The following is a 15235-nucleotide window of genomic DNA, read 5'->3' as shown; positions in this document are numbered from 1 at the left end:
CAGCACGTTTTGTATTATCGCGAAATATGGGAGAGAGTGTCACAGAAATGATACAGGATTTGGGCTGGACATCATTAAAAGAAAGGCGTTTTTCGTTGCGACGGAATCTTCTCTCGAAATTCCAATCACCAACTTTCTCTTCCGAATGCGAAAATATTTTGTTGACACCGACCTACATAGGGAGGAACGACCATCACGATAAATTAAGGGAATTCAGAGCTCGTACGGAAAGATATAGGTGTTCATTCTTTCCACGCGCTGTACTAGGTTGGAATAATAGAGAATTGTGAAGGTGGTTCGATGAACCCTCTGCCAGGCACTTAAATGTGATTTTCAGAGTATCCATGTAGATGTAGATGTAGATGTAGATGTTCATACATACTGTACGAGTCTAATCTGGACATTATTTTTAGCAGTATATTAAAATAGTTCTTTTGAAATCCCTGTACTATTTCTTATCATGACGTCATCACAGTTTGTTTGACAAAGGTGACGTGTAATAATGCGAGAGTAGCAGACGAAATTAAATGCCGTCTGCAACGGTGTATTGAAAAGAGTTCAAAAAACTGTACACGATATTCGAGTACTTCACTCATTGTGTATTGGCTGCGAATAAATTCCCAACGCCCACTACGAGGTATGGTGTGTTCCATAGGAAGAGCTGCGAAGTTCTCAGAAGTTGTGACAGAAAGTGAAGCCTTCGCTAAAAAGGAATGTCACGGAATACCTGCTCAGCTGCATTACTGCAGCCAAGTTTTTCTCGCTTGGCGTTCGCCGTCGTTCACGACTGAGGCAACTTGTGTGTCACGGTTTCCCTGTCGCTACTCGGCGTTCCTGACTTCTCGATTCCTTCCGCGCAAAGTGTCAGTGGAGCCGCACTTGCTCCGAAAGTAGATAGCGTCAACTAAAAATAATCACTCCATTTTTTGTGAGTTTCTAACGTAAGTGATATTTAACAAGATACCTGTCTTTCAATCGTATGGTTCAAATGGCTCTGAGCACTATGGGACTAAACATATGAGGTCATCAGTCCCCTAGAACTTAGAACTACTTAAACCTAACTAACCTAAGGACATCACACACATCCATGCCCGAGGCAGAATTCGAACCAGCGACCGTAACGGTCGCGCGGTTTCAGACTGAAGCGCGTAGAACCGCCCGGCCACACCGGCCGGCTTTCATTCGTAGCTAATGAGAAAACAAAAACGTCTTTTGTGGCTTAGTGGGCCAACAAATTAGCAGAACCTACCGAAGGAGCTGCTCCATAGAGGAACGAGCAAACCTTTGTTTATAATCTCAGCCGAATGAGAGCAACTTCTCAAAATGCTGCGCATTCACAATAAGTCAAATTGCCGAGTAACATATTTTGACCCACCGGAAAGGTTTATTTCATATCCCACCTAGTAGGTTCATGCATTGTATAAAAAGTTGGAAGTATCTCAAAGCTCTGAGTAAAATTCTGTAAGGTCGAGCTGTTAAAGGTTTTCCCACCGCAGTACTTGTTCGTAAGATTCAGGAATATTTAATGTTGTTTGAACTGGAGTTGCCACATTGGTAAAATTTTTGACTTCTTTGCTTAAACCGAATGAAATACGCATTTGACTATCTGTTTGCAGCCGGCCAGGGTGGCTTAGCGGTTCTAGGCCCTACAGTCTGGAGCCGCGCGACCGCTACGGACGCAGGTTCGAATCCTTCCTCGCGCATGGATCCGTGTGATATCCTTAGGTTAGTTAGGTTTAAGTAGTTCTAAGTTCTAGACGACTGATGACCTCAGCAGTTAAGTCCCATAATGCTAAGAGCCATTTTTTATCTGTTTGCTTTTATGATGTGTTCATTTTTGCGTATCTCCCAAAGACTGCATCTTCCTTAAGCTGTATCACATATAGTCTCTGTCTACTGTTTCTCTCTTTCATTGCTACTTTCATTAAGTAGTTAATGATAAAGGTATGCGCAAAAATACGTTTTAGTGCTCTGTGTACTTTTCTGATAGTAGTGTTACGTAAGTTTTCTCCTTTACTGATTTGCGAACATTTATTAGTATCGTTTCTTATGCGACAGTATAGAGCTCAGAAATTTTTTATGGCTAATACTTCTTTTCCGGAATTTAAGCTGTAACTCCCAGAGACGATAATTTTCCAAAAAATTCTGTTATTTGCTCAAAATGTGTTACAATGTCACTCACGTGAAAAGACGTATGAAGCTGGCGCAACGTATACGCTTCTTCCTATTAAAATGAGGTAGTAAATTATAAAAAATAAACCTATTGCAGCTAATTAAAATGGCTAGAAGTTAAAACATACGTCAACTACGTTAAGCTCGTCCAATTACAGCTCATTATTTACCCACTTTAATTGCTCTCTCGCACATGGGACCTGCCTCCATCCCCTACAAATGGCTGTAAGTTGAACAAAAAAGTTCATATTTTAAAATTATCGCAATTTGTCACGAAACACACAGGACAGGTAGTGGGAAGATGATGGGAGAATAGTCATCAGTCTTTTTTGTTTTGTTTTAGCATTCAATTCCCTTGGTCCTGCTCAAGTGGGATGGCGACTATCATCGGTAACAAACATGAAAACAAAGTATTACTGTTCCACTATAATATTTATTAGTTCGTTATGAACTGGCTTTTAGCTTCTTCGGCCAGGGTCAGAGAACTTAAGTTACCAGACGATGGCCTAAGAGGCTGAAAGCCGGATCATATCGAACTAGTAAATATTATTGTGGAACGTTAAAAAATGATTCAAATGGCTCTGAGCACTATAGGACTTAACATCTGAGGTCATCAGTCCCCTAGACTTAGAACTACTTAAACCTAACTAACCTAAGGACATCACACACATCCATGCCCGAGGCAGGATTCGAACCTGCAACCGTAGCAGCAGCGCGGCTCCAGGCTGAAGCTCCTAGGACCGCTCGGCCACAGCGGCCGGCGTGGAACATTAATACTTTTTATTCAAGTTATTAACAACATTTACTTTTAAGGCTAACAGTTTTAAAATATTTAAAAATTTAGTGGTGCTCTATGACACAGCACTTTTAAATTAAAATAAAGATAAGTTGTTTGTGTTTTTTATGTAAAAGATGCGTTGATGGCTACATAGACTAAGGTGTTCCACTGATTTTCCGTTGTTGACGAGACTGCTGCTGTGTAGGTTCGTGACTACGAGATTGTAGGGTTGGATGAGAAATGAGATTTGGTGATTTGGAGGACGAAGTAAGCAGTAGTTGCGGGTTTGCTGAAAGCTGGAAGGCGACAGATGGTTTTGGTTTTATGAGGGAGAATGTTTAGGAAAGGAAGTGAGTGGAATGACTGGAACTGGAACACGACACCAAACCAAATTGTTGAAAAGGGATGGAGAAGAATGGGAAGACGAAAAGAAGGATTCTATTAAATCTGGAAGAAATGGTAGATGTCATGGTGCAATTATTTAAGGAACTCGGGATATTCACAGTGCCTTCGCAATACATATATTCACTTATGAAATTTGTTATTAATAACCCATAACAATTCAAAAATAACAGCAAAGTGCGTGAAGTAGTAACTGTAATAGTTAAAAAAAAAGACTGTACCGTGAAAAGACAATTTATGTTAAACCTACACATTCCACATCATTACATTATTACGAAATGTCATATCCACGACCGAGCGAGGTGGCGCAGTGGTTAGACACTGGACTCGCATTCGGGAGGACGACGGTTCAATCCCGCGTCCGGCCATCCTGATTTAGGTTTTCCGTGATTTCCCTAAATCGCTCCAGGCAAATGCCGGAATGGTTCCTTTCAAAGGTCACGGCCGACTTCCTTCCCCGTCCTTCCCTAATCCGATGAGACCAATGACCTCGCTGTCTGGTCTCCTTCCCAAAAACAACCAACCAACCATATTCACGCTCTAAGGAACAAGTATTAGTGTAATGTAATGCACTAACAATTACGCAAACGCCGCTGCTCTCGACCGTTAAGTGAAGGCCGTCGGCCATTGTGTTGGCCGTGGTGAGAGATGATGGCTCAAATTTGGTATTCTTGGCACACTCTTGACACTGTGGACCTCGGAATATTAAATTCCCTAACAATGTCCGAAATGGAACGTCCCATGTGTCTACCTCCAACTGCTGTTCTGCGTTCAGAGTCTGTTAATTCCGGTCGTGCTGTCATAATCACGTCGAAAACCTTTCCACATGAGTTACTGGAGTGCAAATGACAGGCCCGCCGGTGCACTGCCCTTTTATACATAACGCACGCGATACTGCCGCCATCTGTATATGTGTATATCGATAAGACTTCGGTCACCTCACTGTATCTTAAAGATTACTGAAGGCAAAGATTTACTCTGGGGGTAGCCCCTTGTGTTGTTTCAAGTCTGATGCATAGCGCGAGTGGCAAATGTCGTAATGGTATGGGTGAAGATCTGACACAGTCGGGTGACTGCTGATTTTAGGGGTCTCGTGAGACTGGCTGGATGTGTGCCGTGCCTCCAGCGTGAGCCTCACCCCGCTACTTCGTTCGTGGCTTTCAATCCTAAAGTACTTTAAAACGTTTTATATCGGCAGGCGGGCGGTTGCTGTCGTCGCTGCTGGGATACCCGAGCTCGTGCCGCCACAACGCGGCGGCGTACCGCTGCACGCTGACCTTCACCTGCTGGCTGGTGGGCGGCCAGCTGACACCCGGCTGCAGCTCGTCCGGCGGGCCGCTCGACGTGGTGGCCGACCTGCTCTTCACGTGCTGCGTGCCCGCGCACCACTCGCACCCGCCGCCCCCGCCGCCGCCGCCGCCCCCGCCCCCGCCCCCACCCAAGCTGCCTCCACCGCTGCCGCCTTCCGCCTCTTTCCTGCCGGCTTCGCCTAGCGGGCTCCCGTCACGCAGGGAGGATATAGACCACAGGAATAACCAGCTACTAGACGTTACCAGTATAGGTAAGCTCATTTCCCTTCGAAACTATTCACCAAAAGGAACTGCAAGATGACAAACTAAAGGCCGCAATACTACACTACTGGCCATTAAAACTGCTACACCAAGAAGAAATGCAGATGACAAACGGGTATTCATTGGACAAATATATTATACTAGAACTGACATGTGATTACATTTTCACGCAATTTGGGTGCATAGATCCTGAGAAATCACTAATCAGTACCCAGAACAACCACCTCTGGCCGTAATAACGGCCTTGATACGCCTGGGCATTGAGTCAAACAGAGCTTCGATGGCGTGTACAGGTACAGCTGCCCATGCAACTTCAACACGATACCACAGTTCATCAAGAATAGTGACTGGTGTATTGTGACGAGCCAGTTGCTCGGCTACCATTGACCAGACGTTCTCAATTGGTGAGAGATCTGGAGAATGTGCTGACTAAGGCAGCAGTCGAACATTTTCTGTATCCAGAAATGCCCGTACAGGACCTGCAACATGCGGTCGTGCATTATTCTGCTGAAATGTAGGGTTTAGCAGGGATTGAATGACGGGTAGAACCACGGCTCGTAACACATCTGAAATGTAACGTCCACTGTTCAAAGTGCCGTCAATGCGAACAAGAGGTGACCGAGACGTGTAACCAATGGCACCTCGTACCATCACGCCGGGTGATACGCCAGTATGGCGATGACGAATACACGCTTCCAATGTGCGCTCACCGCGATGTCGCCAACCACGGATGCGACCATCATGATGCTGTAAACAGAACCTGAATTCATCCGAAAAAATTACGTTTTGCCATTCGTGCACCCAGATTCGTTGTTGGGTACGCCATCGCCGGCGCTCCTGTCTGTGATACAGCGTCAAGGGTAACCGCAGCCATGGTCTCCGAGCTGATAGTCCATGCTGCTGCAGACGTCGTCGAACTGTTGGTGCAGATGGTTGTTGTCTTGGAAACGTCCCCATCTGTTGACTCAGGGATCGAGACGTGGCGTCACGATCCTTTACAGCGACGCGGATAAGATGCCCGTCATCTCGACTGCTAGTGATACGAGGCCGTTGGGATCCAGCACGGCGTTCCGTATCCTTACACGAGGCATCACAACAACGTTTCACCAGGCAACGCCAGTCAACTGCTGTTTATGTGTGAGAAGTCGGTTGGAAACTTTCCTCATGTCAGCACGTTGTAGGTGTCGCCACCGGCGCCAACCTTGTGTGAATGCTCTGAAAAGCTAATCATTTGCATATCACAGCATCTTCTTCCTGTCGGTTAAATTTCGCGTCTGTAGCACGTCATCTTCGTGGTGTAGCAATTTTAATGGCCAGTAGTGTAAATGTCTTTTTCCAAAGCCGTTTCACAGAGGAAGACTGCACTGTAGTTCCTTCTCTAGATTTTCGCACAGATGACAAAATGGTAGATACTGAAACAGACGACAGAGGGATAGAGAAACAATTATAATCGCTCAAAAGAGGAAAGGCCGCTGGACCTGAAGGGATACCAGTTTGATTTTACGCAGAGTACGCCAAGGAACTTGCCCTCCTTCTTGCAGCGGTGTGCCGTAGGTCTCTAGAAGAGCGTAGCGTTCCAAAAGATTGGAAAAGGCACAGTTCATCCCCGTTTTCAAGAAGGGACGTCGAACAGATGTGCAGAACTATAGACCTATATCTCTAACATCGATCAGTTGTAGAATTTTGGAACACGTATTATGTTCGAGTATAATGACTTTTCTGGAGACTAGAAATCTACTCTGTAGGAATCAGCACGGGTTTCGAAATAGACGATCGTGTGAAACCCAGCTCGCGATATTCGTCCACGAGACTCAGAGGGCCATAGACGCGGGTTCCTAGGTAGGTGCCGTGTTTCTTGGCTTCCGCAAGGCGTTTGATACAGTTCCCCACAGTCGTTTAATGAACATAGTAAGAGCATATGGACTATCAGACTAATTGTGTGACTGGATTGAAGAGTTCCTAGATAACAGAACGCAGCATGTCATTCTCAATGGAGAGAAGTCTTCCGAAGTAAGAGTGATTACAGGTGTGCCGCAGGGAAGTGTCGCAGGACCGTTGCTATTCAAAATATATATAAATGACCTTGTGGATAACATCGGAAGTTCACTGAGGTATTTTGCGGATGATGCTGTAGTACATCGAGAGGTTGTAACAATGGAAAATTGTACTGAAATGCAGGAGGATCTGCAACGAATTGACGCATGGTGCAGGGAATGGCAACTGAATCGCAATGTCAACAAGTATAATGTGCTGCGAATACACAGAAAGAAAGATCCTTTATCATTTAGCTACAATATAGCAGGTCAGCAACTGGAAGCAGTTAATTCCATAAATTATCTGGGAGCAGGCATTTGGACTGTTTTAAATTGCAATGAGCATATCGTCGGTAAAGCAGATGCCAGACTGAGATTCATTGGAAGAATCCTAAGGAAATGCAGTCCGAAAACAAAGGAAGTAGTTTACAGTACACTTGTTCGTCCACTGCTTGAATACCCTCACCGGTGTGGGATCCGTGCCAGATAGGGTTGATAGAAGAGAGAGAGAACATCCAACGGAGAGCAGCGCGCTTCGTTACAGGATCACTTAGTAATCGCGAAAGCGTCACAGAGATGATAGTTAAACTCCAGTGGAAGACTTTTGCAAGAGAGACGGTCAGTAGCTCGGTACGGGCTTTTGTTGAAGTTTCGAGTACATACCTTTACCGAGGAGTCAAGCAGTATATTGCTCCCTCCTACGTATAACTCGCGAAGAGACCATAAGTATAAAATCAGAGAGATTAGAGCCCACACAGAGGCATACCGACAATCTTTCTTTCCACAAACAATACGAGACTGGAATAGAAGGGAGAACCGATAGAGGTACTCAAGGTACCCTCCTCCACACACGGCCAGGTCGCTTGCGGAGCATGGATGTAGATGTAGATGTCGACCGGAAGAATGGATCACTATAGACTCGTGGGCCGTGGGCTGGTTCGCACATAAAATTGCCCTACTTCTTTTCTAAAAAACCGGGAGGAGTATAGTGCGCTGTCGATCCAACAAGTAATACACGGGGTAGGAGCTGTAGGAGTGATGGTTCCTTACTAGATGAAAAGCGAGCGTTGCCTCTGCAGCAGCTACTGTCCTTTCTTCTTATTTATTATTACTAAAATAAATGGGATGTATAAAAAGTGTAGTGGCAACACTTTTATAATCTGTACGAGACTTTACTGACAGACGTTCATCACATTACACTTTCTCACTATAAGCGCCCCTCACCTCGGTCACCTTCCCCTACACAGATGGAAGGCGTCGTACAGCGTCAGCACATCCATCTCTATTGATGTCTCTCAGGGAGCGCCCTATGGAAGGTTCCAGATACTGCCATTGCATCTATACAGGGTAACTCCCTATGAGTCACCAGGTACTTTTTCTCTGGTGTGTCGGTAGATACTTGCAATATCGTTTTTGCTATGTGTAGCTAGAGTCATCCCAGACAAGCACTGTAAGGTGGCTATAATTTCGCACCTTACAAGAACTCATCCACATACTTTGCCATGAGCTACAAACACAATTAGGTATCATGTGATAGCTTTTACATCGTATATATGAATATATAAAGGAGACTGACATTGTCACGTATGTCTTGTAAATAATTGTTAACGCTTATTTCATGAAAGGTGACGGAGTGTCTTTATTATAAAAACGGCGTAATGAATGATTGCCTATACTAGTAGAGGTTGGAACGCCAGTGGAGATGAAACGGCAGGCAGAACTCAAGCTCTGGGTGGAAGGCCCGCACAGGTGTTGGTCCTGATTAAATACAGAAAGTAGCTAGACGGACGTCGTGGCACCTAAGCTCTGGAGCACAATAGGGTGACGGCCGGCCGCTGTAGGGGCCGGAAGGATAACCGGATAATACTTCTGAACGCTGAAAATCTTGGATGTAGGTGAGAGGAACCAAGAAGCGGCACCTCAGAAACCATGCAGGCTGGGTTATTTCCAAGGATTTTTACTCAGAAGCGTACCATTGTACGAGTATAGGTTTTTCTTCTCAAACTTTCCGCGCTGGACGACGAAGGACTAAAATATGGTTGGTAGGCGTTCGGAAGACTCTGTAGAGAGGGAGAATAGTCCGTGGTTTCGGGAATATGATTCGTTTTCGGAATTACGAGGGTGGAGGTCGTTGTTGAGTTCTCAGCGTTCAGGAATTGAGAGCACTTCTTCTGCCTGTACTTACGTTGAGACGTTATCTGAACTCATCCTTGTGGATGGGAGTTCGCGTTTCTCGTCTGTAGAACACAGAGAGGAGAAGACAGTATTAGAGTATATTAGTCAGAGGACCGTATTCTGCCGTCCTAGCGTTTGAAAGTGTTTATTTGTGGCTGAAGTTCTTCCATCGTCGCAGACGAGTACGAGAACCATCACTTTGACGCACCAGACGCAGTACAAACGGTGATATCGCAAATTGCTTCGGCTTATTAGGGCTATAAAAACTAAACAGCTGTGATCACGTTAGTTTATTTCCACCGAGGTTCCACACCACCGTAGATCATCTTTGTAAGTAGTGTCTTCTAGTGTTTGGTACGTAGATGATGTCAGTCATTTCGCGTTATTGTGATTAGACCGCGGAGTCATAATAAGGGGCAGAGTTGGGCAAATTGATTAGTAATTTTACTTAGGAAATGTAAACTTTGCAATATAAAGGTTTTTTTTAATCTACAATAAATATATAAGCAAGAACAACGTTTATCATTTAGTAGGATTAGTTGCCTTCATCATTCATGTATGTTTAGATTGTAATTTGTAGAATTAAGAGATCCTAAGATCTGCTTCAGGGGGTAGGCAGACAGGGCCAAATATTCATTGTTAGCGTTTATTATTCTCTGTTGCGCACATTCATTTTACACCCGCCTGGAGTAGCATCTTGGAACACTGCTCATCACGTCTTTCATGCAACTACCAATTTCGACGGAAAATGTCGGTTTGTTTTACAGTACAAACAAAATGATATTTAAAGTGGAATTTTATGTGCCCTTTCGATAGAGCGGTTCCGGATTAGTCTCGTGCGATATTTCCTTTGTCGATCTGTATTAACAGAGACAGTAAAGAAACGAAGAATAACCACTACTCCAGCATCGACGGCACTGCCCTGGCCCTCGCGGACTGCTACTGCGATGCAGTACCACTACTGAGCCGCTGCTGCAGTACTGATTGTCAAAAATGGTTCAAATGGCTCTGAGCACTATGAGAATTAACTGCTGAGGTCATCAGTCCCCTAGAATTTAGAACTACTTAAACCTAACTAACCTAAGGACATCACACACATCCATGCCCGAGGCAGGATTCGAACCTGCGACCGTAACGGTCGCGCGGTTCCAGACTGAATACTGATTGTCCTTTGTGTTTTATTGTCCCTGTCAATACATACTTATAACACGAATATCGCAGTAGACTAATTTGTGATCTCCATCGAACGGACACGCGAAATTCCACTGTAAAAATAGTTTTGTTTGTAAAGGGAAAACAAACTGAGTGGAAGGATCAACCACCGAACTTGAACAGGATGTCTTGCGACGTCCGCAACGACCAAAAAAAAAAAAAGGCGGTCTAAGGCGCTGCAGTCACGAACTGTGCGGCTGGTCCCGGCGGAGGTTCGAGTCCTCGCTCGGGCATGGGTGTATGTGTTTGTCCTTAGGATAATTTAGGTTAAGTAGTGTGTAAGCTTAGGGACTGATGACCTTAGCAGTTAAGTCCCGTAAGATTTCACACACATTTGAACAGTAGCATTTGTTTGGGCTGACTCCAGCTACACATAAAAAAAAAACGAAATTGCAATTACTTGCCGAAACACCAGAGAAAATGCTCCCGATGAATCCTAGGAGAGACACCCTGTGTAAACAAAACACAGTGCCAGCCCCCAGCAGTCAGTGATTTTTAACTCCTGATGACGATGGCGGAGACAGCTATCGAAAATTCGAGTGCTTAATTAGAAACGATGCAACTTGTAAACCGAGAAGACTTTATTGAAGTGTGCCGCCGCGAAAGTCTCCAAGAACACATAGCTTCTTTTGTGTTTTAGAGTGTGCCACAAAGGGTTTACTTCATTTCGGTGATCAGATCATAATCACACTGACTCGTATCGGGTGAATATGGTGGATGTTCCAACATCTCCCACTCCCACATACGCAGGGGCTCGCCATGTGGCATCGTGTGTAGTCATGAAGGATGATGGGATGTAATGCCAGTGGCAGTGTGGGATGCAGGAAATGTGGCAAGAAATTGAAGTAGTAGGCTGCAGTGATTGTCTACCCCTGTGTTACGATGTGATACAGGATTAACCCATCGTAATCCAGAATAGCCATCCATCATCTTGGTACCAGCTGGTTAACTGGCTCTCAGCACACGTTCTGTGGACGAGGAGAACCAGGGAGTTTCCATTCATTGGACTGCCGCTTTAATCGTTGTTCGTACGACAGAGCCCAGCTCGTCCATAGTGACGATCCTTCCAAGGAAGTATTCACCCTCCCTGCGGTAACGATTGAGTAATTCCTCTGTAAGTGCTTAACGATGTCGCTGTTGCACCTTGGTCATTGCGATTGTTTGTATCAGGTTTCGTGGTCACTTGCATTGTACTCCTTTGGATAACGATCATCATAATTTTTTGATATGTGGAGTAATATTTATTCTGATTTGGTTGGATGATCTGAGAGTGGTTTATGAATAAAAACCGAAACTAGTCATGATCAAGTAATAAAAAGAGCTATTTTGCAACTTTGGCTGTTTGTCGTACTGAAATGAGTGAAAATGGTCTTCAGATATCGTCAAAATGCGGATACAGCAACTTCTGAAGTCGGATTAAAAACTAGTTGAAATACATGCTAAATTTTTGTAAGGTTTCCATACTATTGAAATATGTGAACGTGTGTGTCTCGCCTTTTAGGCAGTGAAATGAGAAGTAGCTGCCTTGCTGGCCTTCAGTGAACAAGGTGACCGAGCACTGCGTCGCTGGTAGATTTGCAGAACAACCTTCCTTCACTTGACTGCAGGAGACGCCTTCGCAGTTTACGTGTAACGAAATACTTCTAATCACTATGGCAAGATATCAGTTTCTTTATCTCCAAAACGAAGTATGGATAAAGCGCCATAATTTCAAACGGTTGAGTAATTCCCATTGCATTAAACCAATAATGGAACAGAATTCTTGAGAAATAAGGCTCAGGCACCTATTAGCAAGAAAATATGTGATTCTAGGGGAAAGTCTTATGGGCTGTTTCGGTTTTATATGCAAATTTTCCAATAAAGATATACCGACACGGTAATGTTTTTCACCTTTTTCCCTATCCATGTTTATTGGTCGCCAGTTTAAAATGGAAGCCATGGTCATGGAATAATGTTAAATCATATTTAATTCGACCACATAACTGCCTAATCTCAGTCATCCACGTAAACTGTAAAGGTAAACCCGTAAAGAAAAAAGTGAAGGACTCTAAGCTCTAATTCTGACCTACAGAGTGCTAAATCAGTATCAAAGCATGCCTCTGACCTCACAGGAAGGTCCTGCTAGGCCTAATCACTGGAGCAGCAAGAAACTTATGGAGGGAATCACCACAGAATTTGCATCCTTTGCTACAGTATTTAAAGAAGATATACAAGTGGCAGTGCGTTGGTGAAGAGTAAGTAAACTGTTTATTATTTCAGAAGTATTCGCCACTACTGTTAGTACATGTATCCCACAGCGAGACAAGACGGTTAATGGCTTCATGGGAACATGATTGTACCTAGGCGTGGATCTTTTCGTCTAAAGCGAATCGACGACCACAAATGTCTTTTTTTAGGGCTCCAAAAATATGGAAGATGTATAAGCGCATTCCAGTGAAACTTCTGCAGCGTGGGCAGGCCCACATGTTGACAAGTTTGCTTCGACTATGCTGCAGAATTTTAGCTGGGAAGCCATTACAAAGTCCCCATCTCTCCACATGCGATTTCCATATTTTTGGATGACCGAAAAAAGACATTCGTTGCCGTCGATTTGCTTTGGACGAAGAGTTCACGCCTGAGCACAGTACTGTTTCCACAGGCAGCCACTATCATTTTTCCACAGAGGTACTGACAGTCTCGCCTCAAAGTGGGAGAAATTTATTTACAGTTATGGCGATTACTTTTGAAATAACAAACAATTTGTTGTGTCTAGACAAGACAGCCTAGACACAATGAGAGGAAGCCGAAAGGCACGCGCTAAGCTAAAGGAGGATGGCGTGAGGTCTGAAACAGGATACGTAATGAATGCTATAAAGAAAAGTACGTAGCTTCTGGAATACTTAACTTTAATCCATCCTTTTGCTACATCTGGAGATTGTGGCGATACAAGTGAGACTCTTTAGATACATGCAATGTTACTAATGGCGCCTTGCTAGGTCGTAGCCATGGACTTAGCTGAAGGCTATTCTAACTATCTGCTCGGCAAAGGAGCGAGGCTTCGACAGTGTGCATCGCTAGCTACGTCGTCCGTACAACTGGGGCGAGTGCTATCCCATATCTCGAGACCTGCCTTGTGGTGGCGCTCGGTCTGCGATCACACAGTGGCGACACGCGGGTCCGACATGTACTAATGGACCGCGGCCGATTTAAAACTACCACCTAGCAAGTGTGGTGTCTGGCGGTGACACCACATTCCTCCCCCGCAAATCGGCGAACGGTCGTGTTATATGGCTTCCGCCCGCCGTGGGGAAGTCCCGATGGTGACGTAGGCGATGAGGTGGGGAGCCTAACAACAGGCGAGGCTGTGCCACCCGCACCCTGCCATTCGGTCCGAGGGGAGCTAGGAAACGCCTGAAAACCTAGTGCAGGGTGCACGTCAACATGCGGTGTATGCGCCCTTAGAGATATAGGAGGGGCCGAAGGGTCGACCTCCATTGCGTCGGGGCACCCGACGGGCGAAGACGACATCTGGTCAGGAGCGGGCAAGAGTTCCATGGCGGAGGACATCTGGTCACGGGAAGCGATCGGCGGCGCGTGACCCAGGGTGGCGCTTGGCGGATGCAGCGACGCGTCCACTGCGGGCGGCGCCGGCGGCGGCTGTGGCAGCGGCGCGACGCCATGGGGCAAAATGGAAGGCAGCGTCGGTAACACCTGGGGATGAGGCGAGCCAGTAGATGGGTCCCCAGGGCGATGACCGGACGGCACCGTCGCTGAAAGCAGACGGGGAGCGGCAGAACCCGGGCGACGACAGAGGCGCAGCTGATTGAGATGCCGACGCACCTCACCAGAGGCCCCCAAAACCAAGTACATAGCGCGGCCGAGGCAGCGAAGAATGCGCCCTGCGAGCCAACGCTGTGAACCGCGATAGTTGCGATAATAGACAACGTCGCCGGGAGCGAAAGCAGGAGTCTGCCGCTGCACAGGAACCTGATGCGGCGGGTGCAGCAAAGACATCAAGGTTCGATGAGGACGACCGTGGAGCAACTCAGCCGGCGAGCGACCATCTCGGGGCTGAGAGCGATACGATGACAAAAAGAGCAACAACGCGTCCTCCCGAGATTGCGACTCTTTCAACTTCAACATCTGTGACTTGAAAGTCTGGACCAATCGTTCAGCAGCACCGTTTGACTGAGGCGAAAACTGCGCGGATGTCAAATGTTGAATACCATTGGCCTTGCAGAATGACTGAAATTCTGCGGACATGAATTGTGGGCCATTGTCAGAAACAATAGTCTGCACACGTTCAATCACACCTTGTGATTCTAAATCGTGTAATGTTCTTGCGACCTCATCACGCAATGCGTGGGGAACATTGCGCGCTCTGAAAAATTTCGGTTGCGCATTTACTTTCAGTTCCAAATGTGCTTCATAGTTCATAGCGCAACCAAGGCCCGGTGCAAAAATGTCTGCAAATTCTTCACATAGATGAGAAACACTGGCTGAAGGCACAGTCTGATTCACTGATAGGACCTGATTGACTATAGACATGTTAAACAATTGAAATAAATCTAAACCAAACAAGTTCACTGCAGTAGAAGAACGAAGAACGTAAAATGACACAAGTTTTGTTTGTCCCTTATATGTTGCAAGAAGGCTGCACTGTCCTAACACAGGGATATTCTGACCTGAATAACTATTTAACTGAACATTTGCGGCACGCAACAGAGGTTTGCCCAGTTGTTTGTACGTGTCGTGATTGAGCAATGAAACTGCAGCTCCGGTATCGAGCTGGAATGGTATGACCTTGCCATTAAAGTCCAAATCTACAAAAAGTTTATTGTCCTGCTGATGACAAGAGCGACTGTCTCGTGCAATTCGAACTGATACAGGTACAGCATCACTTGCTAATTGAC

General features: G+C 45.6%; 1 protein-coding gene across 1 annotated transcript in view; it reads left to right on the top strand.

Annotated features, from left to right (window-relative positions):
* LOC124721899 (serine proteinase stubble) overlaps nucleotides 1-15235 on the top strand; it is a 230786-nt gene that overhangs the window by 175960 nt on the left and 39591 nt on the right. The window contains exons 3-4 of the mRNA XM_047247053.1: nucleotides 4551-4761; nucleotides 4846-4913. Coding sequence (XP_047103009.1) covers nucleotides 4551-4761; nucleotides 4846-4913 — 279 coding nt within the window. The remainder of the gene's footprint in view (nucleotides 1-4550; nucleotides 4762-4845; nucleotides 4914-15235) is intronic.

This window comes from Schistocerca piceifrons, chromosome X, assembly GCF_021461385.2.
Source record: "Schistocerca piceifrons isolate TAMUIC-IGC-003096 chromosome X, iqSchPice1.1, whole genome shotgun sequence".
Classification (NCBI taxonomy): Eukaryota; Metazoa; Arthropoda; class Insecta; order Orthoptera; family Acrididae; genus Schistocerca; species Schistocerca piceifrons.
The sequence above is the reverse complement of the archived record's forward strand: the minus strand, read 5'-3'. Positions and strand labels throughout refer to the sequence as shown.